The sequence below is a fragment of the Drosophila sechellia genome, chromosome 2R, assembly GCF_004382195.2.
Source record: "Drosophila sechellia strain sech25 chromosome 2R, ASM438219v1, whole genome shotgun sequence".
In the NCBI taxonomy this organism is placed as follows: domain Eukaryota; kingdom Metazoa; phylum Arthropoda; class Insecta; order Diptera; family Drosophilidae; genus Drosophila; species Drosophila sechellia.
In genome coordinates, this window is record NC_045950.1 from 8362800 (window position 1) to 8389686 (window position 26887).

The 26887-nt window shown below is 43.8% G+C and overlaps 3 protein-coding genes across 3 annotated transcripts; 1 reads left to right on the forward strand and 2 right to left on the reverse strand.

Moving 5' to 3' along the window:
• Window positions 1-6444: 6444 nt before the first annotated feature.
• On the reverse strand, window positions 6445-8796 carry LOC6608786 (MAM and LDL-receptor class A domain-containing protein 2). The gene is made up of 4 exons (XM_032716514.1): window positions 8482-8796; window positions 7791-8328; window positions 6997-7679; window positions 6445-6933 (listed from the first exon to the last, which is right to left on the reverse strand). The coding sequence occupies exons 1-4, from the start codon at window positions 8699-8701 to the stop codon at window positions 6578-6580; spliced, it is 1797 nt and encodes a 598-aa protein (XP_032572405.1). The 5' UTR covers window positions 8702-8796; the 3' UTR covers window positions 6445-6577.
• A 2671-nt stretch (window positions 8797-11467) lies between these two features.
• On the forward strand, window positions 11468-11837 carry LOC6608787. The gene has a single exon (XM_002033470.2). It carries the CDS (start codon window positions 11471-11473, stop codon window positions 11789-11791), a length of 321 nt encoding a protein of 106 aa, XP_002033506.1. The 5' UTR covers window positions 11468-11470; the 3' UTR covers window positions 11792-11837.
• A 9950-nt stretch (window positions 11838-21787) lies between these two features.
• Window positions 21788-26539, reverse strand: LOC6608788. The gene is made up of 3 exons (XM_002033471.2): window positions 26336-26539; window positions 22955-23586; window positions 21788-22567 (listed from the first exon to the last, which is right to left on the reverse strand). The coding sequence occupies exons 2-3, from the start codon at window positions 23583-23585 to the stop codon at window positions 22029-22031; spliced, it is 1170 nt and encodes a 389-aa protein (XP_002033507.2). The 5' UTR covers window position 23586; window positions 26336-26539; the 3' UTR covers window positions 21788-22028.
• Window positions 26540-26887: the final 348 nt, after the last annotated feature.

Below are 26887 nucleotides of genomic sequence, written 5' to 3' on the forward strand. Positions count from 1 at the left end.
GTATTACTTACAGTAGTCATGGAGTTAAATATGTGTTTGCTTCCATGAAACCCACTGATTCAATTGAAGCGCGCGTTCGGTTGGACTGTACTTAGCGAAACTGGGACAGCAGCAATTTGTGCCTCCGCATCCGCCGTCCACAATGATCCATATAGCCACATCCTCGCTCCCAGATATAGCCGCATTCAGAGCCACAGTAGTCAGAGCCAGCGTTTCACAATGGTGGTCCATGTTTATGGCTTTGACTGTTGCTGAATGCCTCGATTGGTCAGCTGGCCTTCCCTGCTCGTATCATGGTTGGAAAAAGGGCAGCAGCACTAGGAAAAACTATTGTGAGCATCGACAAAGATTTACGAGTCGCATTTATGAGGAAACTTTGGCCCAGACTCGCAAACTGGATGAGTAATGCCTGCTTTGTAATTGCCAACATACATCAATTGTTAGCAGCCAATTTGGCAATCGATATAAAAAAATACGCGTGCGATGACCATTAACACATAATCATCGCCCCAAGGCGGTGGCTGGCAAAAATCAAGTGGCGATCTGTGGGCGCCGAAAGGGCAGTTAAATCCGAAGGACCTTCATTAAACTGCCAGCAAATCCAGCCATGTGTGTACCGTCGAGTGTCCTTCGCATCAAGGATGAGCCCGCATCGCATTCGCATTCGCATTCTCATCGGTGCTCGTATCCGTGTGCCTGGTTTGCTGGCCGTCGTGTAATCGCAAATAATCATCCACTTAACGTCGTGAAACTTTATGCCGGAGATGGTCCAGCCAGCCCCTTAGCTCGGCCTCCATCCTCCATGGTCCGGAGCCATCTGCTTCCTCCCTTGGAGTCAGCACAATGTGACCGGGACTTGGACACGGACTCGGACACGGACAGTGCCAGTCATAATAATGTTTATTATGTATATGCTTTCTGGCAATGGAGTAAATCGTTTGTTTGTGCACAGAGAGAAAAGTACATTAGTAGGATGATTTTTATTGAGATAGAATGATATATGATACATGAGATAATATTTTTTTTTTTTTTTTTTTTTTTTTTTTTTTTTTTTGGATATATTAATTTAAAACTGTCCTTCGCGGACAATCATTAAATTTGATGACTAAACTTAACGGTAGAGAATTAATTGATTACATAAATTGTTGCGAAACTATACAATAACTGTCGATATTGTATGTATGAAGAATATAATAATGTATGTATATAATTTAATTTAATTTGCGTGTCTAATCCCAGAGAGGTCCAAAGGGTGTGATCGGTGCAGCCTCCTGGTGCGTTGACTGGTGTCCATCAGGTCTTGTGCCAGGTTGTTTGGGTGGTCTTGAAGCCTCTGCATGTACTGCCTGCTGCTTTTCTTAATCTCATCCTTCACCCAGGGGAAGCTGAGGACCTCGTGTATAGTGGCATTATCGTGGAAAGGGTGAGCGTTTGTGACTGTGCGGAGCGTTTTGTTTTCGAATGTCTGGATAATGTTGATGTTACTTTTCGATGCAGTGCCCCACAGTTGAATGCCATACGTCCAGATTGGCCTTATGATCGCTTTGTAGATAAGGAGCTTAGTGGAAGTCGGTAGCTTAGATTGTCTGCCCATCAGCCAGTAGAATTCACGGACTCGGTTCTCCGCCTGTTTCCGCTTCTTTAGCAGGTGTGGTCTCCATGTAAGTCTCCTGTCCAGTGTAAAGCCAAGATAATTTGGATTGGCTACCTCTGGGATTGGGAACCCGTTGAAACTGACTGGTGGGCAAGTGCCGCGTCTAGTTGCGAAGGTGGTAGCGGTTGACTTGTCGCTGTTTACCGATATATTCCATCTCGTGTGCCACGTGTTCAGTAGATCTAGTTGCTCCTGCATAGTCTGGGAGGCCTCTGCTGGGGTATCTGCTGTTGTTAGGAACGCAGTATCATCGGCGTAAGTGGCTGCCATAATGTACTGGCTCGGTATCACCGGCAGGTCAGCCGTATACGCGTTGTAGAGGAGCGGACCGAGAACGCTTCCTTGGGGAACTCCTGCACGGGCTTCTTTGACGTCTGAGCGCGTTTCTCCACACCTGACGGCGAATCTTCTGCCCTCCAGGAACGATTTTAAGAACTTGAAATATGGCTGGGGCAGTCCGTTTTTGAGCTTTAGGAGGAGACCGGGGTGCCAAACACGATCAAAGGCTTGCTTAATGTCCAGCATTACTGCTAGGCAGTATTTCTTATTCTCAAAGGCGTCCAGGATATATTGCGCTACTCGGTGGCCTTGCTCTGGTGTCCCGTGGCGGCGCCTAAAGCCAAACTGGTGATCAGGGATCAGACCAGCCTCCTCAATCACCGGCAATACTCTGGTCAAAAATACTCTTTCGAGTATCTTGGAGAGTACTGGTAGTAGGCTGATCGGGCGGTAGGAGGCGGGATTGGCTTCGTGTTTACCAGGCTTCAGGATCATAACTACTTCGGCGCGTTTCCATGATGAAGGGAAGTGCCCCAATTGCAAGCACTTATTTATTATGGTCGTGATTAGTGACTTGCTAATAGGGGGGAGGAGCTTTAAAGCAATGGCATTGATGGCATCATCGCCTGGAGCCTTGTGGTTACCCATTGCCGCTATTAAATTGCTGATTTCCTCTTCCGTGGCCTGGGGTATCGACTCGGAGTCAAAGAGAGGTTCTGACAGGAGCCTGGCTGTTTCGGCTGCTTCATTTGGGGAACATCGATTGGCTGGTGTGAAGACTTCCTCCAAGTGCTCGGCGAATGCGTTGGCTCTTTCGGTCTCAGTTCTGCACCATGAGTTGTCTTGTCTTCTGATGGGCGGGATCCTCTTCAGTGGCCTCTTGATGCGCTTGGTAACATTCCACAGGTTGTGGTGGGGATCACCCGGCGCGAGATTACCAACAAAGCTGTCGAGGGCCTCCTTCCTTAGCCTGGCCAGAGTTTCCTTCAGCTCCTTGGTGGCTCTGTTGAGAGCTGTTTTGTCTCTAGTGTTCCTGGAGAGGAACCAAACCCGTCGGAGACGCCTTTTCTCTGACTTGAGCTCATTAACCCGAGGATTCCAAAAGTGGACGTCTCTACTTCTGTCCCTCGTTTGGTTAGAGAACCTTGGAGCAGCATAAGTTGCTGCCTCCTGAATTTGCGAGGTGAGGTTCACAACGGCCGCATCTATAAGTTCAGGGGTATCCAATGGTGGATTAGTGACTGTCGAGTTGTTCAGCCAGTGGTGGTATTTGCTGATGTCGGACGTTTTGAAGATTAACTTTTTACCCGCGGATCTCAACATGGCTGAGGCGTAGACCGAAACGGCAATGGCACTATGGTCCGAGAGAAGGTCTTCCACCTCCCTGGTCTGGATTCTTGCCGGGTCCAGGCCGCCAGAGATCGCAAAGTCCAAGATGTCTGGAGTTTTTGCAGGGTCAGTGGGCCAGTATGTTGGCGTCCCAGTTCCGTGGCAATTGAGGTTGCGGGAGAGAACCTGCCTGCATAGCGCGCGTCCTTTTGGATTGCATACTCTGGAACCCCACCAAGTGTGCTTGGCGTTAAAGTCACCTCCTATGACGAATTTGGGGCCGAGGCTGTCCAAAAGCGAAGAGAAGCAATCGTCCGTGGCTCTAAATCTGGGTGGGCAGTAGGCAGCAGCTAAGGTAATGTCTCCGTGGGTGGTGCTTACCGATATTCGGGCGCATTGCACCCAATCCTCTTGAATTGGTGGTTGGGTGTCGAATTTGATGCTGCTGCGAATAAGGATGGCGGCGCCGCCGCGTGCTGAACCATTAGGGTGGATGGCTGACACGAGGTCATACCCCCTTAAGGTGAAGTAGGACCTGTCTGAAAAATGGGTTTCGGATATGAGGAGAATATCTGCTTGGTTGGTCTTGCAATAAAGCTCGACCTCTGGCCTGTTGTTGATCAGGCCGTTTGCGTTCCAGATGGTTATGTCTAGTGCTGATTGCATAGGGACTTACAGACGGTTGCCATCATCTGATTCATTTGACTCATTACCTTCTCCATCATCTGATTCGTTTGACTCATCGCCTTCTCCATCATTTTTTCAAACATGGCTTCCATTCTGCCCATTATTGTTTCCATCAGGTTGTCAAAATTGGCCTGAGTATGAGGGATGGCATGTGTCTCATCAGTTGCCTGCTTGACAGCGTTGGCAAAACTAACGTTAGGAGTAACCTTGCTGCTGCTCACAGTGTAATGGGCGCGTGGGGCTGAAGCCAGCTTTGGAGCGAGCATGCTTTTGGCCTTCTTATATGCGGGACAACCTTTATATGAGGCTGCATGCGGTCCTTCGCAGTGCAAGCAATGGGCCGGCTTATTATTATTTTTACACTCAACGGTTGGGTGGCTGTCTCCGCACTTGACACACCTGTGTTCTAGGTGGCAGTACCGTTGGGTATGTCCAAATGCCTGACAGCGATAGCATTGCGGCACGTCATTAAACTTTATCGGTGGCTCGATTGTCACCACTGATCTGCAAAGTCGCGTAACTTTATAGGCCTCCTTGTTGTTCTTGGCCGGCTCGAGATTGGCGAAAAATATGTTAAGTGGCTTTTTGGTACTTCTTTGGGTGGGGTTGTAGAGGTCTCTGACCTTGTGTCCGTGACGGTTTAGCCCATCCCGAATTTCCTCTGGGTCCGTTGAGTAGTGAAGACCTTTGATGACTACTCTATAGGCACGTTCGTCTCGGGGCTGGAAGGTTTGAAACCTTTTATTGGACTTGGCCAAGAAGTCCTTCAGGGCGGAGAAGCTTTCCTTGTCCGGGGTCATCACGCGAACGTTGTTGTTGCTTGCCATTTTCAGTGTGAACTCCACATCATTGCCAAGTACTCCAGCAATGCTATTAGTGAGAGCCTTGATAATATGATATTTAATTTATTTAAAGTATATTCTTAACCTAAGATACTCCACTGATAACTCCGCAGTTATATATAGTAGCAACCAAGGTATAGTGAGTTCTTTTCTGTGTGTCCCCACAAAGGACACGAATGGCCCCAAAAACCCCTAAAGGAGTGGTTGTGTCTGCACTTGACAAGTGAAACGGGTAGCTGGGCCTGCGTATTTTTAGAGCCACTCGTTTGACTGGCAAAACAATCCGGGTCCGGGCATCACATCAAACGTGAATCCACGGGCAGAGCAGGCCGGAGCAGTGGTAGAAAGGTGCCTCTTGAAGGCGCCCTTAAATTCCAGCTGTTGGCCATAAAGCAGCCGCCACGGAGGAAGTGAAGCCATTTCTAGCGCATCCTGACCAACGGCAACGAACATCCTGCGCCAGAAATTGTAAATTTTCGCTGCTCGACAAACAAAAGCGCAGCAGGATGTGCAAGCAAACAGTTGCTGAATTTTATTGTCAGTGGATGCAGCCAGTGGGGATGTCGCTCCAAATCCTGCGAGGGAGTAACTTTTGGTCCGATCTCCGGCTAATGCCTTTAACTGGTTCGCTTGGCCGTGGCTCAATAGATTTTATTTTTTGTGCGACTGAACTGGAAAACCGAATGACCAACAAATCAAATAGCGGAAAACTTTTATTTTGCAAAAGTTTTGCTCATGCTTCCGTCGGATGGCCGGATTTTTGGGTGGTTCTTCTTTGGCCAGCGGGACCATCTTGGGCCCCATAAATAAGCCAGCAAATTGCATGCTTCACTGCCTCATCGGATCCTTGGAAAAGTGTGGGGGGGTTGGCTATAGTGGCCCTGGCAAATTGATGGCTTTGTAGCAGTTGCGGTAAATTTGTTGGCCCTTTGGGCCGTTTGCTGTTCGCTTCTTGTTTCCTTGAACTCTGACCAGCAAATTGTATTTATGCGTTAATTATTTCATTAACGCCCCATTGAGTAGCGCCTTCTTGGGCTTTGGCTTCGGCTTCGGCTTTGGATCAGGGGTGAGGGGTCAGCGCATACCCTCTCCAATTATTCCAGCCTATTGCATTCATGTGACTTTGATTCTCGGCGCCGGGGGCGTGGTCCCGTCCACATCGTCTCTCGTCTTGCGTGATTCGGTGCAATCGCATGGAAACGGAATGTGCCGCCCATCGAAGGTCTCATTAGGCGACACAGATGGACAGGAAATCCCGCGGGGTCTGTCCAAATGTATTTTAATTAAATGCCTTCAATTGGGTGAGGGAATTGGACAGGGAGTGCCATTTGAGGGGCATCCTTTGCTCAATAAATGAATTGAATTCCTTAGCAGGAATTTATTGAACGATAAAGACACTTTAATATATTTTTTGACGGGTAAAAGTAGAATAATCCCACAAGCAAGAGGTATTTTAAAAAGTAAGTTACCTGTATACCATACACTCTCATGCTAAAAGTGAGTTACATTAGGGTCACCTTAAGTGGGTTTGAAATTATTCATTTGAAAAAGGTTAGCTTAGGCAATAAAAGAGAATTTGAAATATACATAATACCCATTTGGAATTTCACAAAGTTGGGTCACCAATATACCAATGCCCAAAACACATTTAAATGTATTTATGCACCTCATTTATTATCTATTTTGTCACAGATTACATTCAACTCCTTATAAATATTTATTGTCACAATATATGCCATTTAATTTGATATGATTTGAAAGGTAGGTAAGGAATGGGAAATGCCCCTCATAAATCCGTCACCATGCGTATGTTTATGTCCATGTCCTCAAAGTAATCCAAATCCTCGTCGAAGGCACTGAACAAATGCTGATCCATGCCAGTGCAATTTTGGGACAATCTCCTCGGTTTTCTCAGGCCCTCGAAAGCCTTTTTGAAACTAACTACCTTCTCGTTATCTCGACTTGAGCTCTTGGTAAGAATTTTACAGAGCTGTTTGAGATTGGCCACAACTATCACCAGGATTACGCCGATGAGCAGGTACATGACTATCAAAGCTGGATGCGGAATATTTGTGTTCATGTCCATCTGACCTGCGATGTCCTCATGGTAATCCTTTCTCGAACGCTCTGTTGTAGTGGTTTCTGGAGGTATCATATATATAAATATATAGCAATAACTTTATTGATAATAACTCTTGTTCTTACCTGTAATGTGCTGGCTACTAAATATTGAAGGTTGAGACAACTTTTTGTTACTTGTGGCTATTGTTGAAGTTTCCGTTGAAGTTTCATGGGTGTTCATTAACTTTTTAGTACTTATTTGAGTTCTTGGAAATGTTGTCGAATTCGTGTTCGTCCTTGGTGTTGTAAAACTTCTGGTTGCTTCCAAAGAAATGCTAAATACTTTTCCCGTCGTTGTATTTCTTGATCTTGGAGTAGTCGTTGTGTTCGCTGAGTTTAGCAAAACATTTGAATCTATGTCCAACTCCTTCACACACTTTTCGAAATAGTTGGGACAACAATTATTGTTCAGAATACAGGAGTCGTCACAGCCGCAGCTCATGATAATACCCTCGTCGGAAAAAAGTGGGCTGCCCGGACTGATGGATCCACAGCGAAACGTACAGCTCATCATGTCGAAGACAAGTGGCTCCTCGCTGCTGGACATCGCCGAGGATGCTGGTTCGGTGGTGGTGGTGCTATACCCGCCCACTCTACATTCGCTGCCCGTCATCAGTTTGACGTCATCGATGGCAATGTCCCCGAATTGTGACCTTGCATCCGTGGCTGTGAACACCACCTGGAAGTCCTCATGCATCTTGTCGATGGTGATTGTGTGCTCCAGCCAATGGGTTCCCTGCGAGCTAGTTATTTCAAATTTGCTGGAACTGGAGGAACATAAACTTTCAGTTTATAAAAGCAGCTAGAATACCATATGGTTGTAGTAGCTCATTCGTATAAGATTTACTTGACGAAACTAAAAAGAGCTGTTCACATACTTGGACCTAAAGTTGTTCCACATGTCATCGATCTGCAGCGAGGCTGGCTTCACGGACACCACCAGCCTGTCCACTCCAGCTCCGAACATGAAGTAGTGAAACCGGAAGCAGCAGGCGGCATTTAAACAGAGGGATCTCGGATATACCGGCGATACGAAGTGGTAACTGCCATAAGCCTCGATCTGGGTCTCCATGCGCATGTAGTGTCCACCTGAAGCGTTCCCAAAGGTGTGATCGTAGCGTGGCCCTGTTCTGGGGTGGTGAAAGTCCGTCACCGCACTGATCCTCTTCCAGGGCAACCAGATGGTCTCCTCCGCAGACCAGCCGCACTGATCCTCGCTCTCGAAGTCACAGGAGTGGTCCATCGTGTGGTTGCTTCTCCGGCAAGCTCCCAGCTGCGTGCTCCACTTTTCTCCATCGCAGAAGGCAGTGCGACTTCCGTATAGAACAAAACCATCTAAACATACGATCTCTGCCTTCACGGGATTATCCAAAACATATCCGTTTGTAGGATCCTCAGGTTTCTCGCATCCTTTTCCTTAAAAGTAAAATGAATAATAAATATTAAATGCATCTTGTTGATAACTAGTATGATTTTATGAAATTTTCTTGAATATGTATTAATCAATTTGTTTTATATTCCTAGTTCTATTGTAAAGGGTGTACATTTTCGAAAACTGTCAACACTCACTGGCACAAAATGGTTTCTTCTCGCGAAGGCGACCATCCCGATCGCAGGTGTGTATTGAATTTCCCTGCAATACAAATCCGCGATTGCATTGGAAAATCACTAAATTGTTCGATCGTGTGAAGAATCGTCCATTTGCCAAATCTAACGATCCTTCGCAGCTTCCATTTGCGGTATCCAAACTGTAGACTAAAAACAATGTCAGAGCCAAGAAAAATTGCATAGCTCCGACTTTTTTTCTGCAATTCTGTATGTATATTAAGGAGATTCGAAAGGACAGTGACTGCTACCTGATGCTCAACTGATTTTAAAGTCGAGTCCTTAAGGGCGGGTTCGTCACCAGCTGATTTTTCGCAGCTGCAAAAAAATGATGTTACCGTTCATTAAATCGTAAATGCAACATCCTTACCGTTGTTGGCAATCGATGAATAGTGTGACCATATTTACATGATTTTGAACCTCAAAAATATTTTATTTTGCATAAAAGAAAACGGATTTTCAAAAACCTAGCTGGTAGTCACATTTATTTATTTTCCTTCTCTTTGAAATTAATTTTCTTCCTTACTTATTATACATAGCATAGTTTTAGATTTGTTCGATATGCGTTTTAATATGTATTTAGCCTTAGATCAAAAGTTAATCCTCGTATTTAATTTACTGCAATCCACTTTTCCAAATAATGATAACGCACAATTTCTGTCATTAGGAACTATAAGGGTGCTCGGAAGTGGGTTAGGATGGAGATTCTCCTCCAAGGAGCACGTAAGAATAAGCCAAACATCAGGTGTAAGTAAATGAAAGACCGAATAAGAATGCGAGAAAAGCGAAACGCCAACATGAGCAGCCCATAAAAACCCAAGAAGGCGAAATGTTTAGGTTTAAGTGGGCGTCCTTATGGAGGAGATGGCGACGTGGATGGGTGGCTGGGTGCTTGGATGGCTGGGAGGTTCTGTTGTCCGGGTTGACTTACCGGAATGAAGCCGCCTGCATGCCGTGGCATGCCCGGCCTGCATTTAGCTAATCCACAAGTTTAGCAACACAAAGGCAAAAGCCATGGAAGGCACAACTCAAGGTCCTTGCGATGACGACGATGACTACGAGTGGAAATGGCCGAGGACGATGGTGAGGATGTGGACGAGGGAATGGTACTGGGACTGGCGTAAGTGGATGTGGGACGGCGACTACTTGACAGTCTTGGCTCGGCTTTGTTTTTGGTGGAACGGAGGCGACACCCATTTTCTTGCCGCCCACCAAAACGCCGGCTGCATCTTAAATTGTGTTTCTTGAATTTTAGTATTTCTATTTCTTGCCGAGGGAGCGACGTCTGGGAGCTGAGGATTTGAGAATTTCCGAATTTTTAGCTCTGACCTGCTCGCATATGTAAATTGATGGCTTTGTTTGTCTTTCGGGCTCAGCTTGAAATTCGTAAATCCGTTGAAAATCCTTTTTAACTTTTAATGATGGGGCCGCTGTGGCAGAAAGTGGGCCAATGTTTTCCCATGGGATTTGCGTAAAGTATCTGCTAAAAGCTTTCCCCATTCTCTTTGCCAGTTATTTGGCCAAAAAGGCAGCTCTAACCGCATCGACGTAGACACCCCTTCCCCCTACCAACATCCGCTTTCGCCCAGGAGTCAACATCAATTTCGTTTTCATCAATTTCGGTCGGAGGTCGGAAAATGGTGGAAATGGCCGTCTTCCAAAGCTGTCTATTCCAACAAGACCGAAAACAAGTCGAAAAGCAACAGAAAGATGCTTTGAGAGCGGGGGAAAAAGTTGGGGAAACTTGGGAATGTTCAACTTAGTTTTCATTAATTTGTTGTTCTAGTTGGACCACTTATAAAAAGTTGGCTTAATCTTTTGGCTCTCGGGTGACTGCAAATTTAACCCAGTACTTGAGATATAGCATTTCAGATCGGCATTTCACCAATTGAAATCCGCTCGAAAATAAAACCATTAAAGTTGATCTGATTTCAGTAAATTGTTTGCTTTACTCATTATCAAGCTGTATCAATTAAATAAGCAATTTCCATTTTATTAAATGCATTTAATATTTCCCACTGAAGATCAATTTGTTTTATTGTTTATTTATATTAAATTAATTTGTACTGCGGTAATTAAAAGGATTCTAAAGGGAAACCCATCAAATCAAATGAAAGCAGCTGAAATTTATTGATTGAATTCGCATAACACATTTTGGCACTCAGGGAGCATACATTTTTAATTGGCCCCGTTGCTGTGGCGCCAGTTAGAAATGCGAATCCGTAATTTGCTTTGGATTCGGATTTGGCTCTACGCCCAAGACAAATGCTCGCAATTATCCGAGCATAAAGTAGGTGCGTGTGCCTTCTGCACACCCACACCAACGCACTCCGGTTTCCAGCGAAACAAGGACACTCACACACACAAACACACACACACCTACCAAATCTGAAGCACGTGCGCAAATTATCTTCAAGGCGAGAGAGCCTGAATAAAATAACAGCTGCAAACAGAAGCATAAACAAATGAAACGATGATGGCACACAACCCCATCCCAGGACTCGGCCTAAACTCATTAATTATCTAGAAAGGAGCACGGAGGGGGATGCAGGTTGCAGGACATGGTGCCGTGACCGGCCATGAATACGCCATTGTGTTTGTAATCAACTTTGCCAACACCGAGCATCAAATATGCTTAATGCGCTCTTCGATTGTTCGTCCTTAATGATGGGTCGACTTGGCTCAAATAGTGGCCATCAATAGTTCAGTTCAGCTTGTGAATTTATGTATTCTGGGAACTGTTTTCGCATACATGACCCACAATGTTCTTTCACTGCTAAGTGGTCTAATTTGGCTATATCATCTATAAAGTGGCTTAGATATGAAAAGAAATGTATGCTTTTCACATGAAGAAAGCCATTAATATCTCCTTACTTTTTTAGCCTTAAATATATGGAGTTCACAGTTCACATTCTCTTTCACCCAAGGAACCCAGTATGTGTACGTATTTCAAATGTCTGCCTTTAAAATTGCTTATGCCTGTCGTTATTGTGGCAATATCGTCAGCTACAAGTCAGCCAAAGTGAATGAGACGCCCTACGACTTGCTCCTGAGCAGGACCTTCAACCTAATCCAAGAGGACAGGATCAGGGAGACGAATGGGGAGTGGTTCCAGAACCTGCACTGCTCCAAATGCCGCATGGAACTGGGTCTGCTGTGCTTGCAGAGCGAGAGGAATGTCCAACTGAAGGGACTTTCGCTGTTGGAGAAGGTTCATCTGGTGGTGTACGACTCGTACGAGGTGCCATTCGAGATGGCCTCACTTCGTGACTGATGAAGCGTGTGGAAATAAAGTTTGAGGGAAACAATTAACAATTTAAGGGACACACGGTTGCCATGTCTGCACTTGACGCGTTGGTCCTTTGATGCGCATACATATGTGTGCAATATATATTCTTGAGCTTGTCACTTGGGAATGTTTTGGCAAGCGTGAAAATGATTTGCTCGACTTGCGACTGCCGGAGCATTAATCAAAATCAATCCAAGGAATCGTGCCAGACGAGGACATGAGGCAGCCTTCACGGTTTCAAACAAAAGTCTGTGCCAGGCACGCTGGAAAAAATCCAAAATAATTTGCACTCAACGCTGTGACAGTTGGAAAGGCACATCCTTTCTCTTCCGCCGGAAATTAGGGCGCTCCTCTCAGCTGTCTTCTAGGCATCCACACACACACACACACACACACTTCTGAGTGGCTCAATGGAAAAAGCAAAGGCATTTTAATGATTTTAATTAACTGCATGTTTGCCTGTAATTACAACGGCAACAATGCAATTACGGCGCATGTACAGCACTGGGTGGCCACAAACAACAAGGCTCCGGGTCAGAGGGCAAGGCCAGTTGGCCGCCTGTCTTTTGTCATCACCCCATCCCGCCATTCCTCTAGGCCAGTCCCCCTTCAAAGCAACTCCTCGGGCTCCTCCTGCGCCTCCTGCCCCTCCTGCGCCTCCTGCTCCTCCTGCTCCTCCTGCTCCATCCTGGTGACTCACCTCGGATGACAGAATAATTACATGCAGAGCTACCAGGCCCCTAGTTCATTTGCTTTTAGTGCCCCAGCTGGAAGCTATTCCAGGAGAGCGTCGGCAGAGCAGCCGAGAGAGACATGGGTGCCGTACCAGAGGGGTTCCTTGCCAGAAATACTGGGAAAGTTACCACATCTATTAGCTGGCTAAAATCTAAGAGGTTTTAGGCAGGCTGCTGCCTATGAGTAGGCCAAGCCAGGCCAAGCTCAGGACCAAATATTTCATAAAGTAAGTTTGCCAGCCATTTAGATTCTCTGAATTTCAATAAACAAACTTTTAAAAGAAAAGTTCAAAGTATTATAAACTTAAATCCTTAAAACGTTCACCATTTAATTTCAAATACAGCCAGTCATAAATCAGTTGTCAGTAGTTTATTAAATAAATAGGAGACGACCCGCAACCCCACTGGGCAACGTCCTTGGCCTTGGCGCTTATTACTAATACGACATGTGGCCCGACGCAAGGTACAAGTGTAATTATAGCCGGCAAATGTCCTGTCGCTGTCCCTGAGCGTCACGGATGCCAGGCGAATACTTGTTGCTTTCCGTGGGCGCTGGGCGAAATGTGGGCGGAAGAGCGAAAAGTGGGCGGGGCCGGGTATATTGTGTGCTCAGTGACCGTAAATATCAAGTAATTTTCTGCAATTTTTCTACGCTGCCAATTGATTTATGGCTTGCTGCCGCCATGGCCTCCCATTGCCATTCCGCCCTTCCTGACGCCCACTTTGCTTTGTTTGCGAAACAAAAGGCCAGCCAAGTGAGCGTTGTCCTTCCGCAATAACAACGAAAACATCAGCAGAACAAGGAGACGGGGCAGCAAAGGACTTGTATGCATTTTGAGCCTGTGGCTGGCTGTCGATTGGTCGCCAATCGCAATTCGTTTGGGGAGCAACTTGCTCAACAATTAAAACTGTATTTATATTTAAAGTTAGTACTAAAAACTATTTAATAAGGAACTACTGTCAATTTGTTTACGCATTTTACGACTTTATACTAGGTTTGAATAACAATTTTTTCCACGGTGTATTTGAAAATGTGGCGCCAGTTGCCGCTGCCAGAAAAAGCATTTGGGTTTGTCAACCCAGACCGCCTGAACAACCGCCGCCCACGCCCCTTTCCCTCCCCCGCTGCACTCCAGAACGTCTCGGCGTGGGGCGTGGTCATTTGTGACGTTTAACAAGAAAATTCGTTTAGTGAATTTCATTTACATTTTGGTGTCAAACAGCAAAAAAAAAAGCAAGAAGGCCAAAATGGAGCGGAATAAAAGTAAGCGATACAGAAGCAAAATAATTTGCCTGTGTAAGCGGCATTTTTTATGCACTGCCCTGGTGCTCGATAAGCTTTGGGGCTCCCTCATAAAAGTTGTCCGGCTTAATAGGGCGTTGCGTTACTCATACGCCACGTGGTGCACAGCAAGGATTCGGTAATGTGAGCCCAATGCGGAGCCAGTGCGCGTAAACTATTTATGCATGTACATACTCAGTTTCAACACGATTTCCCTACTCCTACTCCCTGAATGTTTCGCCAAACCTTCCACATGCAAATGGAGTAATTTGATTTTTCCCGGGCCTTGGCTGCAGGAATTAACTGCCTGGAATGGACGGAACTTTGGTGGGTAGGCGTTCCCAATGGGTTGCCAACTGCAAGACAAGTTATGGCAATCAATCGATACATTCATAGGCAAAGTGGCTTAAATAGAATAAGTTGGAATCTGGCAACAGGGGAACTAGGTTTATTTTTAGCTGAAAGAATTTTTAATAGATTTATTGATAGATCTGCATAGCTCGGTTTCATTTCAGCCTGCTGCAAAACAAGCTATCTTTAAAATTATCTTTATCTTTAGTAATGTGTATAAGTGATGGCAGCTCATCTATCCAAACCTCATCTATTCTTAAAGTCCAATTAATGCTGTAGCTACTGTGTGTGCTGCCTTGCAAATGAGCTGGGAACTCTGGTTGCTTGGCAACCCTGTGCAGCTCGCATCGGCTTTTGGCCCTAGTTTCCCCTTTGGCAGGGCGTCATGTAACATGTTTATGGCCCACTAGCCAATTGCAGCCATATTTTCATCTCATTTCAGCCATGTCCTGCAGCGGGTTGGCTGGCAATTCTGAACCTTTGCACCGACCGCAGGGAAAAGTGGTTGTGGAATCCCGGGGAGGGTAGGGTTGCAGGGTAGGGAGCTATTCGCGATTCCGCCGCAGGATAACGCGTTATGTTGACCTTTCGCCGGGCAAACCATCTAGGCTCACCAGTCACGAAGGACATTAAAATGCAAGCAGTGCCATGGATGAAAAAAGAGATGGTGCATTCACTTTATGTGCAGATTTTTCCTTTGCCTTCTGGGTTTTATTTATGAGTCCCAAGGGCGGGAAAACATCCATGTGCAGCTCCACCTCGGAGATTTAGGACTGGAGTCTTATTAAGCATAGCATGCAATTTCCTTTTTGGGGAAAAACGAAATCGAGTTAAGACACTTTGAAGTCAATCAGCTTAATCGCATTTAAGGCAAACAAACGTAAACACATCAGCCAAAATCTTGATGAAAATATTCTCTGCCATAAGCTTAATTGAAATACCTTAATTTTGGGCTTACTTTCAGCCGATCAATATAAATGTCCCCAAATGAGCAGAGTTTTCACGCTTCAATACGAACATTTCCCCCGTTTTGTGAACCAATAATAAATGCAAATTAAATTTAGCGCTCCGTAAGCTCACTTTATTAGATAACAAAAGCTGACACGTGCCCATGAAAAGAACATGTGTATACTACACATGATTGACAAAGTCTTTGAATAAATGTAACCACTCTTATTTAATTTAGTGGGCCAGTTCCGAAAGTCACACATTTGTGTCCAGGTGAAACGTAATTTCATTCGACCACAGAAGTCAATCGATTGGCGGCATTGGACTTACCACCTTTTGGGTAACCCCTTATTCACAAAATTGTTGACCGCAACAAGTCCGTGTGGCAAAGAAAATGGAAAATGAAATGAATTCGAAACAAGAAACTTGCTTTCATTTATATGTACTAATGCAATCATATTTTCAATCACCTACATTGTGTATATCCCTTAAAATTCTTTGGAAAATGCAGCCAATCAATTTAACTTTTGATGAATTTTTTTCAATTTGATTTTCAATTTGAAACCCTTATAAAGAATCCGATTAATTTGGCTGGATCATTTTTGGGCCTGCAGGCAAATTTTATTGGGCATCAGTCAATCAGCTTTATCCCCCTAAAAAATCTGCTTATTGTTAAACCGCCATCCATCATATGGCATATAGTTATATATAGCGAAGATATGGGATATATAACCTGTGTGGTATGATATGATGATACATGTGTGCCTTTGTATTTGCCGGGTACCAAGGGGAAACCAATTTCAGTGTTTACTTATGCACATGCCACACAAATGAGGCTGTCCCATCAAATGTTCTACGTGTCCTGCAGGTGAAGAGGCAGAAATAACAAAGGGGAGTCGAATCAACTTTACCCTGATGCCTCCTGATGATGATGTACGACTGAAAAGAGGGTGGTGAGGGTGCGGCCCAGAGTTCAGGAAGAATGGGTAAAAGGACCTTGGGCCGGCATTATCATTCAACCCATATCCACGAACACATAGGGCACGTGACGGGTGCCGATGTGCGTGTGCGCTTGCACTGAAAAAAATCATACTAAATTATAAAATACAATAAACTGAATTTTGTTATATGACAGCCAGATATAGAAAAGTATACAATGCAAGCAAATATCCTTTAGTATATTCTAGGTCATGCTGTTTAGAATTTGCACACATTTTCTCTCAGTGTTTTTCCAACTGCTCCTGTCTTTTGTTCCATTCCCCAATACCCCCTACGCTGCTGTTGCGCAAAATCCAAACTAATAATGACATTTTGCGAATTATTCCACATCGCAGCCTGCTTGACACACTGACACTGAACCGGCGAGCAATAAAAGCGGCATCAGGAGGCTGAGAACGGCGGGTGCGGATTCGGGCCAAAGGAGCCCATGGAGCCCATGGAGCCCATGGAGCCCAAGGAGCACAGACAGCAGCAGGCTGCAACAGGAGCCGTGATGGTGGTGGAAATTTATTTGCTGCCAGGACCCGTCACGTTTTAGAGCGTATATGTGTGCGGGGGCCATAAAGTTTCCCCATTCGAAAGGAGTTCGCACCCCGCCGAAAAAAAGGGGGAATCACCAAGTAACCACGACTGCGAGATTATATATACAGCTGACTAGATCTTGGGTAGAATCCTGGAAAGGGTATAGCCGGTGCGAGGACCTTTTTCCAGTAGATGCTATCTCGTCGCATACAAAGTCGTCGCTGGCAAATGAAAATGTTGCCCCGCTTTTCCATTGAATTTATTATACTGCTGATTGCGTAACATTTATTCATGTCAATTAGCCTTGGCAGCAAATGCAAAAATGCTGTTGATGCATCTGCATCACCCCCCTCCCACCACCCGTTCAGCACTTACCCTGTGGGTTTCTTGGACAACATGTCGTATGATTGTTGGGTTGTGCGATGGCCTCTGTTAAACTTTTTGATTGCTCCAAATTTGTCACATTTTTCGCAAGGCTAAAATGGACATTTGCAAATCAATTATTAAACTATGATTTTGCTTTTGCAATACATATGTTACAACATTTCAGGAATTCAATAAAAGTTCAAGGATAAATACTTTACATATTTATATAAACCAAATTTCTGTTTCCACATGGCCAAAATAAACAACTAAACTTGCACCAAATTTAATTGGAACTGTGCTTAAATTGAATATATAACCACAGTATTGAATCGTTAAAGCAGCCTTTGAGGAAATGCGGTTGACGATAAGTTGAATTTACCTAGAAATGCAGATTAATGGCGCACCTAGACACTTGTTGACAGCCCACCCGACTCCGCCCGCTGATTTCGTAATTCCCCTGAGCTCGGAGCAAGTGAGTCCTTTATTTTAATTTAGCTGCTCCAACTAATGGATTCGGGCTTACGTAACTCCAACACTTTGGCCGTAATGCGGCACTGGGCCAACCTACACTAGCCAGCCCAATGTTCCGCACCCTGGCTGTTTGCCGCAACTCCATGGTATATTGTGCTGCAAAAGACTTAATTTGCATTTACAGCAACACTGTGCACGTACGCAACTAAATATAGTTGAGGGGAGAGGGGGACTCGAACACAACTTATATACGTATGTATATTTACTATACACCCCGCACCCTCACTCACACTTTTAGTGGCCACTTTTGTTGTACGTGGAACGTGCAACGGGGCGGATGGAGGCGTTGCCTATATATAAATTAAGTATACGCAGTGCAGCCCCCCTGTTATGTCTCATTTCGCTCGCCTCGTGTTTTGCTGGCAGTGGCAGTGGTACAAGAACTGAAACTGAAACTGCCAACTGAGCCAAAGTCTCTAATGACCACTTTGAGGGTTTTAAAATGGGCGACAGTCAGGCAGCGGCCACATAAATAATACGACGAGCGTCCTGGTTCCGCATTTCCCTGCTGGGGCCAAAATGAAATTAACTTATTCATTAGCAAATTTCAGCCCGGGGTCCCGTCTTAAGCACAACATATACAGATATGTATGTATATGGTACATTCTGGCACATAGTAACACAGATAAATGCAAATTTTTGTGTGCTTATGTCTATAAACTGTTTGCAGCCCTTTGAAAAGGCGCTAAATGTCAGACACTTTTTACACCTTAGTGCGACTTAAGCTGTCTTTTATGCTGACAATACCCTGCGTATGCGTTATATCGTCCATATCCGTTTCTTTGATAACTAGTGTTGGGTTATTATAAAAGATGGAATGTAGATGAATGTATTTTCAATGGGCTCCTTTTGTACCAGACTTCATACCTATTCAAATATTTTATGATGTAAATCCATCGAGAACAGCGCTAAGTTTATAAAAACCTAGTTCTCACCAAAGAACAGGGTACTCCCCTAATTGACCACGACTGCACTGAGTATACCTTTGGTCTTAAGTGCCAACTATTCTCAACAGCCTTCGCAAAGTTTTCTTTCTTGTTTTTAATTAAAAAACATTTTCATTGCAAGGTGCAAAATGGCTGGCAAATTGCATAGGGAAGGCAGCAGGACTTTGGGCGCCATTTTGAGTTGCTGGCTTAACGAGACATCAGTACGCCCACCCACACACACACACAGACAGGCAACACACACACACACACACAGGAGTGAGTAAGTGACTGCGTTTTGTTGTTTGTTTGGTATGTCCTTTTCCTCCTGCAACTCTGCGTTTCGTTTTCTTCCTTGTCGTTTCTCCCCAAACAGCACCTGAAACAAAGAAGGAAAAAAACTTTAATTAAGTTTTCAGGTTGCTGGTTTATTTTTAACTCGAGTATTTTGCATACTACAAAACAACAGAAAACATCACAACACAAAACAAAACAGCAACCGTGAGTTCTGACAGCTGCCTGTAATTTATAAGGGCATTTAGCTGCAGATTTTGTCCCTCATGATGGAAGCTTAGTTCGAAAGTTGGCCAACACACATATGTGTGTGTGTGTGTATGATGTGTGCCACAAATAATGGGTGCTTGGAGTTCGTAACATTTCACCTCGCATTTGATAAGCTTAAATATAGTTTTAATTAAACTTTGTCCTGCTGAGTTTTTGACAATCATACATATTTTCAACTTTAAATTGGAGTTCCTATCAATCCGGCACGATTTCATCCTTAATCTCTAGCCAAATCCTCCTTTCTCGCACCTGACTGCTTAAAAGGAATTGTGTTGCCAGCAGCTTGCTGGCTATGCTGAAAAGGATAATACTCCTCACTGATTGTCAGCTGCCCGATCTGCTCAGCTCATTTGCATTTGTCAGTCGCATTATAGGCGACCATCTTGTCGTCCTGCTATCCTTGCTTGCACCATCTCAAATGGAGTGGCAGACCCGCCGGCAAGGATCCATTTAACTTGCAATTTGTGCAAACGACTTACAATTGTCGTCGCCGACAATTTGCCCCTTTTTTTCAACTCAGCCCGACGAGAATAGAACGTAAAATCGCAAATTTTTTACATTTCATCTCTATTCCGCTGTTCACAGCGAACAAAGAAAAACTGGTGCAAAAAGAGCGAAAAAATGGCGGTGAAAAAAGGTGGGAAAATTCAATATTGTCCGTTTTCGAACACTGAATTTATAAAGGAGGGTTAAATATTACGAATGTTTCTAAAATGGTTATAACAAAAAGAATAGGTAAACTCATAAAGATTAAGCAATGCTAAGCAAAGAAAACTTGGCTTTCATTGCATTTAAATGCACTGTAAAAGATTAAAACAAGCTGTCTAATAAACAGTTAACAATTATCTGATTTATTTAAATTTTTTAAATTTTAAAATGCAAATGAGGTGTACTCTTATCTAAAATATGCCTTTTTGTATGGTTTTACCTCTTGTATATTTATGGAAAATTTGGCATTTCTTCACAGATCGCTGCCAAATTGCCTGACAAAACGCCTAACGGAAAAGGGCTTTCCATCTTCTTTGGCTGCAAATTGGGAGCACTTTTCCGGGCCGAATTCGAGCACTCGTTCGCAGAGAGAGATAGGAATCGCAGGTGGGGCTTTGGGTTTGGCAGGTGGGTGGGTTGGGTGGCCAGGTAGGTATTCAACTCAGTTTCGTGAAAGTGCGAAATATTTTCGCTGCGATTTGCATTTGTTTGTTGGGGCAGGCACGGGTAGACAGGGGCAGGCCGGAGGCGTGGCAGCTCGAATTGGCGCCGCACATAAATGCAAATGCAAAAAGTGGCAAAAAATGGCCGTTGGGGGGCATGAGGAACATGGGGGGGGGGGGGGGGTCTTCGATGGGGGTGTGGCAGCTGGTGAACAAAGTGTGGCATACATTTAGGCGTCGCCGCATGCAAATGTTTGACGTTATACAATAACAAAGGCAAATACCCGGCAAAAAAAGAGGGACCCACACTAATATACACATCATATACACATATATATTATACATATATATTTTTTATATTCTTGGGCTTATTTCTGCGACGTTTTTATTTCCCCGCCGGCTTGTTCAGCTTTTTGCATATTTTTCTTGTTCGATTTTTATCGCCGACGACGACGACGAAAATGTTGCGCAAATATTTGCGCTTTTATGTGCATAGCAAAAACCTTAGCTCCTAATTTTTTATGTCTCTTTTTTCCCTCCGACTTGGAACATTTCCCCACCCATTTCTTTTTGTGCATTCAGATTTTCGCTTTGCAGATGCTTGTTGTTGCTGCTTTCTATGATTTACTTGTGCTTTGTTATTGTACTTTGGTTCGTATTTGTGTTTGAGTTGGTATTGGAATTGCTACACAGAAAACAAAAACTCGGCTGTTAAATTTGCTTAATTTTAAAATTAAAAGGTAGGAGAGCAGCTTGTACTGATTTCCATGTGCCAAAATTATTTTAATAATTTATATTTTTAGATATTAACTTTAGTTATGATTAAAATATGACAGTATTGTGAACTATTATAATGCATCATTTTTATTTCCTTTTAAATCTCAAGCACAAACATATTTTTTGTCTGTGTACTGATGTGTATACAGTGTTGCAAAAGTAAATTGGATTGAGAAATTGAAATCGCATTCAGTGGCAAAGGGGGCCGGGGGGTTGGCGAGAAATAGGGGGCAAGAGCAAAGGAGATAGAGGAAAATCTTTTCCGTTTTATTTACCTTATTGATTTTCCCTTTTTGAACAGGTCGCTCCATGTATTTGTGCACCTCCGGCCGAGATAATCGAGCTGAAGTTGCATTTCCCACTTTGCTGGCGAAAAGTGTAATGGATTTTTCCACCATTCAACACCGAAAGGTGTGCTTTAAAAACTTTCCTGCTGTCACTTAATTCCCGTTTCGTTCGTACACCTGCACATTTGGCATTTGTTCGACTAACTTAGGCTTGACAATCCCCAAAACATTCATCAAAGTCCGTCGCTAAAACCATTTCCGTGTTCTCATTTCCCCCCAAAACATTTTGTCAAACATTCGCCTAGTGACGTCACAACTAATTAGAGTGGAAAAAGAGGAACTTTTCTTTGTCACCAAGTTATTTGGTTCTGAATGCTTTGCCTAAATAGTGCCATCAACTTAGCTAATATTATGAATTCTATACTTATAAGTGATAAGAAAATACTATCTAAAGTTCAGTGTTATCCAACTTTTAAATTTATAGGAACTATTAGATCTTCTCTAAACCCATACCTTGAAATTTTTAATGAGAACTACAAATCCTTAATGCTTGACTTCAAAATGTTTATTCGGTAAATATGAATATGAAAACACTATATATCTACGACAAACATGTTTCAGTTATTTGGTCTTCAGTGTGTGTGTGTGCGTTTGTGTGTATCTGTAATGCAAAATGACTTAAATGACAATAAGGTTTCTGTTCGCGATTGGTGCAAACGTGATGGTAGTAAGCCTAACCCAAACACCCAAATCCCAGGCCCACGTGGATGCGGACCCATGGATCTCAGTAATGGCGCTGCATCACCCTGTCCAGATCGTTCCAACTGCATGAGTAGTCGATCTGCAGCAGACCCTTCTTGCTCAGTCCGAATTTACGGGCGTAAATTCCCGAGTAGAGCGACGAGTCGCCACCGCTGGAATGATGGGGCGATGAGCCCCTAACCCGACTGCCATCACCACCCACCACGCCGCCCATGGTTCCGTAGAGGGCGGAGGGTGCGGCGTAGATCTGCTGCTGGCATTCGCTGCAATCCGGTATGCTGCAGTACGGCAGTGTAGCATAGGGATTGCAGTAGTCGTAGGCGGGCGAAAGTGGCGGCGGTGCGGGAAAATCGATCTGCGGCGGAGTGGCCATGGGCGCCGCCTTACCGCTCCGCTTGCGCCGCGGATGGGGGGCAGTTCCATAGCCGCCGGCCATGTTGGTGCTCCGCTGCATCTCGCTGGGCACCGAGCGGCGCTGCATCGTGGCCGCACGTCGCTGGAGAACGGGCTGCTCATCGCCAATGGAGGAGGGATGCTCCGTGGAACTGGTGCTGGAGAAGCCTGAAACGTGTGGAATTACACGGAATTAGTGAAAGTTTCATTTATATTTAAACTATATTTACATATAGTTTAAAAGGTTTAGTAATCAAAATATATAACAAATACTAAGTATTCAATGATCCCCAAATACAGAAAATCAAATTTCATTAGTCAAGCTCAAAATTCAATGATTTTGCCAGAGATTTGTAATTAAACTTTAATTGAATTGTCATAAAAGACGCACTGCGTAAATTGCAACAATCAAATGGAATCTAAAATGAAATCTAAATGCATTTGTGTGATTTGCATACAAAGCTAACTAAATAAATTGGTTATTAAGAAACAAAAGGAATTTAAAACTAAATTTTAGTATTAAAGGGGTTTTATGTATTTGATTTGGACACCCACCTCCAAAGCCATTGTACAGTTGCCGCTGCTCCTCGCCGTAAAGATCCTCCGGCTCCTCATCCTCGCCGTTGTCCAGCTGCAACTGCCTGGTCATGGTGGCCATGTAGTCCTCGTAGCGGCTGGGCACTCCGTAGATGTCGCTCCTGGCCGTATAGAGTGGCTCCTTGCGAGCGCTGCGGCTCCGGCGACGAGTCCTTTGGGGCACACAGCACTCCAGTTGGCACTGGGCACGCGACACCCGGCGACTTTGGGTGTGGGGGCGTGGCATTGTGGCCGACATGCCCACACCCACACCCGCACATGCACCCACTCCGTATCCGTATGTGGGACTTGGAGACAGCGAGTTTCCACCGCCTCCGTAGGCAGGTTCAATTGCCTCACCATCACCACCACCACCTCCACCGGTGACATCATCGATCTTCTTGCGGACATAATCATAGTTCTCCAGATCCCAGGGATCCACATAGCAGCGCTGCGAGGGCAGCAGCGTGGTGCCATATATGTCCTCCGTGTTGTCAATCGTGTAATAGGGGGATTCCAGGGCGCCCACTCCCTCCGCGGAGCTGCCAGGTAAGGCCTGTTTTGGACCGGCTCGTCGCCTTCTTGGGGTCGTTTGACTGCGTTCACGCATGCTGCAAGAAATTGGCAAAGAAAAAATACATAAATATTAGTGGGAAAATGCGGGGATGGTGCGTGGGGGAAAGCCATGAGCAAGTGCATCAACTGGTTGGTTACGCAACGCACTTTGTGGCCAATACTGAAAACTCTTCCGTCAACCAATCGAACCCGTTCTTCGGTGGCCGCGAATTTTCCGCGGCATTAATGCCGGCTTAAAGTTGCACACCGGCTCGGCTATATCTATTGCAGGTGTTACACTTCACGACTCCAGATTGCAAACATTAGCCGGTTTATGGATCTGAATAACTTAGCATGGCCAATCAATTGGCATTCCAATTGCCAATAAGCCGCGATATTCCATTAGCCAACAGACTGGTTTACGTCAAAGGAAAACTAAAAAAAAACCCATCCACCCGTTTCGGTCATCGAAAACAAATTGCTTTACTTATCAAATTTCATAAAAAAAATAAACTATTTAATTAAAATCTGAAATGGAGGCCGTCGGCAACTGTATAAATATATAAAAATATGCGATACAAAATCAAGTGGAATAAGTGCCACTAAAAAAAATACACAAATTTCCATTTGCCGAGAAGGTTAACTAGATTTTCGATCGGTTTGTCAGTTGCAGTGCCATCGAAATGAAATTAAAATACACCGAGTTTTCCATTGTAAAACTAAATATAAATGGAAAACGCTGAGTTTTTTTTAACTGCATATTCATTTCAGAGTTTATTTAACATAAAAGACAATATCAACATGTAATAAGCGAAAAACGGTTCACATTTCTTTCATTCGATTAAATTCTCTACTGAAATCTGAATGAAAAGCATGAATAGGCACAGAAAATATTAATATTAATACATCTGTAGAAACAATAAGCTTAAATAAAATACCTTAAAAAATATTAAATTAAATATTTTGGGCAAATTTATTGGCTTTTTCAGGGTTTTTCCCTCAGTTATTTCTATCAAACGCCCATTTGAAAAAAGTTTTTTGCGCAATCTTTTCGAGGTATTTGTGATTTGTGCATTTGCATAAAAATGTTGAGTTGGTTTTGTTTTTGCCTGGTTTGTTTTAATTTCTTCGGTTATCGATTAACATTTGTATGGCCTGAGCAAGAAAAAAGGTTTCCGATGGGAATATAATTTATAAAATACACAAACTGTACCAAAAAAAAACAAAAAACAACGTGACTTGGCTGCGACACGCAAATGAAATCGAGTATCTGTGTATCTTTCAGGGTCTATAAACTTTTTATGGCATATATCCAAACACAAAATATGCACACAGAAGCCCATCTGAATGCACTTTCAGTGATTTGCACGCGAGTGAAAATGGCTTAGGGTTTGTTTTTTGAGCTATTTATTATTTAAAGGAACTCCAAAATGTAGTCAATCCAACAAACAAGCAATGGAGGCATACAAATTCTGCACTCTATATTTGATATTCAGTTGTTATTCTAGATAACTGATGAATAAATTGATAAGCATGATGAATGTTCTTGGCTGGTGAAACTCGCATTACGTATGCGCCACGTGGCCCTTTACCGTGAAAAGTTAATTGCATGCGCAGTGTTTAGCCGCAATTAGAGTTGAATATGCAAACACATTCGTGGATATGGAACCACTTAAAACCCCAAAGACCCTGTTAATTAATTGGCATCTTCGGCCGGCACTTCCACTCCTCCACTGCGGTTGGCTGATTGCCCCGGTCAACCTCAGATGCAGATACAGATTCAGTTTCTGTTTCAGATTCATTTCAGCGTAAAGTGCCGCTTTGACTTTGGTTTCTGGCCATTTGCATATCAAATGTGTCAAGTTCGCGTCGAGTTACTTTGTGTAATCAGTCGGGCTTGTTAGCGTTTGGTGATTGATAGTGGTTTTGGCCAACTGAGTTAGGCTTAAAACTTAAGACAACTATCAATATTTGTGGATGTCCGGAAAAGGTATTAAGACGAATGACAGCAAACGCATGTTTAAATAAGGATTTAGTTAAGGTATACAAAAACAAACTAATTAAAGCTTGATTTATGTATATAAAAAAAGGTTTTTAGTATGCAAGCAACAAAAACTTTTTAATAATGTTAACTTTGTGGTTAACTTAAAACATTCCTTCATTTATTATGCATTTTTCAACTTTATTAAATTTGCTACTCAAATTTTGCCCACCTCCATTATTATTCGATTGAATTGGGTTTTCTCCGAACATTTCTATTAAGGTAATAATTAACAACCTGTCCATGTCTCATTCAGCACAAATTATGCAAAGGTAGGGTAAATATTTCGACATCGGATTATAATGCAAAATAACTGGAAACACGTTTGGCAAATGCCAATCGACCTTGCTAAGTATTCAAATATATAAATATTTATTCGAGTGATATCATGCCCAAAGGCGGATTTACATCAACCCAATCGAGAGCAGGGTGAAATGAATGCAAAAGGCACATCTTCTGCGGCACCTTTGAAAAAAAAATCCGAGACGAGCAGCAGTTTGGCTGATGAATCACCTGAGAAGAACAGTTCTCTCGCATACCTGGGCGTAGTGCCCTAAAATGGTGATCATTATTACACCTGAGATGCATTCGAATTTATGTGGCACAGACCCACGCAGCTGATCACTCAATCTCGACAAAAGATTGAAAACAAACAGCAGACGGAGCTGAAGATACACCTTAAAAGATACTTGGCAGCCTGCCCACACTCAAAAAATCGCAACTTTCTTTGCTTTTGACACAGTTTGCTCGGCAGTTTCATTCACCTTGTTTTTTTTTGGTGTTGGTTATAAATTTGAATTTGTTTAGGCCGTGTCGGTCACTTGTCACAGAACACTTTTATGGTTATAGAACGCTCTTTTAGCCAATATTTGAATTGTGAATTTCAAACACGTCCGATCCGTACATGATCCACGCGCATGCGCAACCGCGTTGTGTTCGCTTCTTCGACCGGCGCTCAACTGTTTTGGCCAACGGTTTGAGCCAAGTTACAAGTCTTTGCCGCTTCTCTGCCAGCATGTTCGAACGGGTTTGATCCTCTGGCCAAGCATACCACATGTTCGCTTGCCAATTTCCATCAAAATTAATCAGAGATCCCATTCAGTCTTTATGTCTTCGCCTAGATGTAATTTCGGGCGGCCTGTAAATAAATTAGCAGTAAATTAAAATGACAGCAGGTGGTTATGTCACAGTCGCAGAGCTACTCAAAGTCACATTGATATGCAAATTTGAGAGTCGTTGAAATGCGGCTGCGCCAGGGAAATGCCAAAGGTATGTAAGCAAAACTGGGCTTCAATACACAACGAATTGAAATTGCT

What these genes read in the sequence shown, in the direction of transcription:
- LOC6608786 (XM_032716514.1), bottom strand. Translation starts at nt 8,701, where the DNA reads ATGCAATTTTTCTTGGCTCTGACATTGTTTTTAGTCTACAGTTTGGAT. An exon ending in GAAGAAACCATTTTGTGCCA is followed by an intron (nt 8,329 to 8,481) that starts GTGAGTGTTGAC and finishes TTTACTTTTAAG; the next exon opens with GAAAAGGATGCGAGAAACCT. An exon ending in TAGTAGCCAGCACATTACAG is followed by an intron (nt 6,934 to 6,996) that starts GTAAGAACAAGA and finishes TGATACCTCCAG; the next exon opens with AAACCACTACAACAGAGCGT.
- LOC6608787 (XM_002033470.2), top strand. Translation starts at nt 11,471, where the DNA reads ATGTCTGCCTTTAAAATTGCTTATGCCTGTCGTTATTGTGGCAATATC.
- LOC6608788 (XM_002033471.2), bottom strand. Translation starts at nt 23,585, where the DNA reads ATGCGTGAACGCAGTCAAACGACCCCAAGAAGGCGACGAGCCGGTCCA. An exon ending in ACTGTACAATGGCTTTGGAG is followed by an intron (nt 22,568 to 22,954) that starts GTGGGTGTCCAA and finishes CACACGTTTCAG; the next exon opens with GCTTCTCCAGCACCAGTTCC.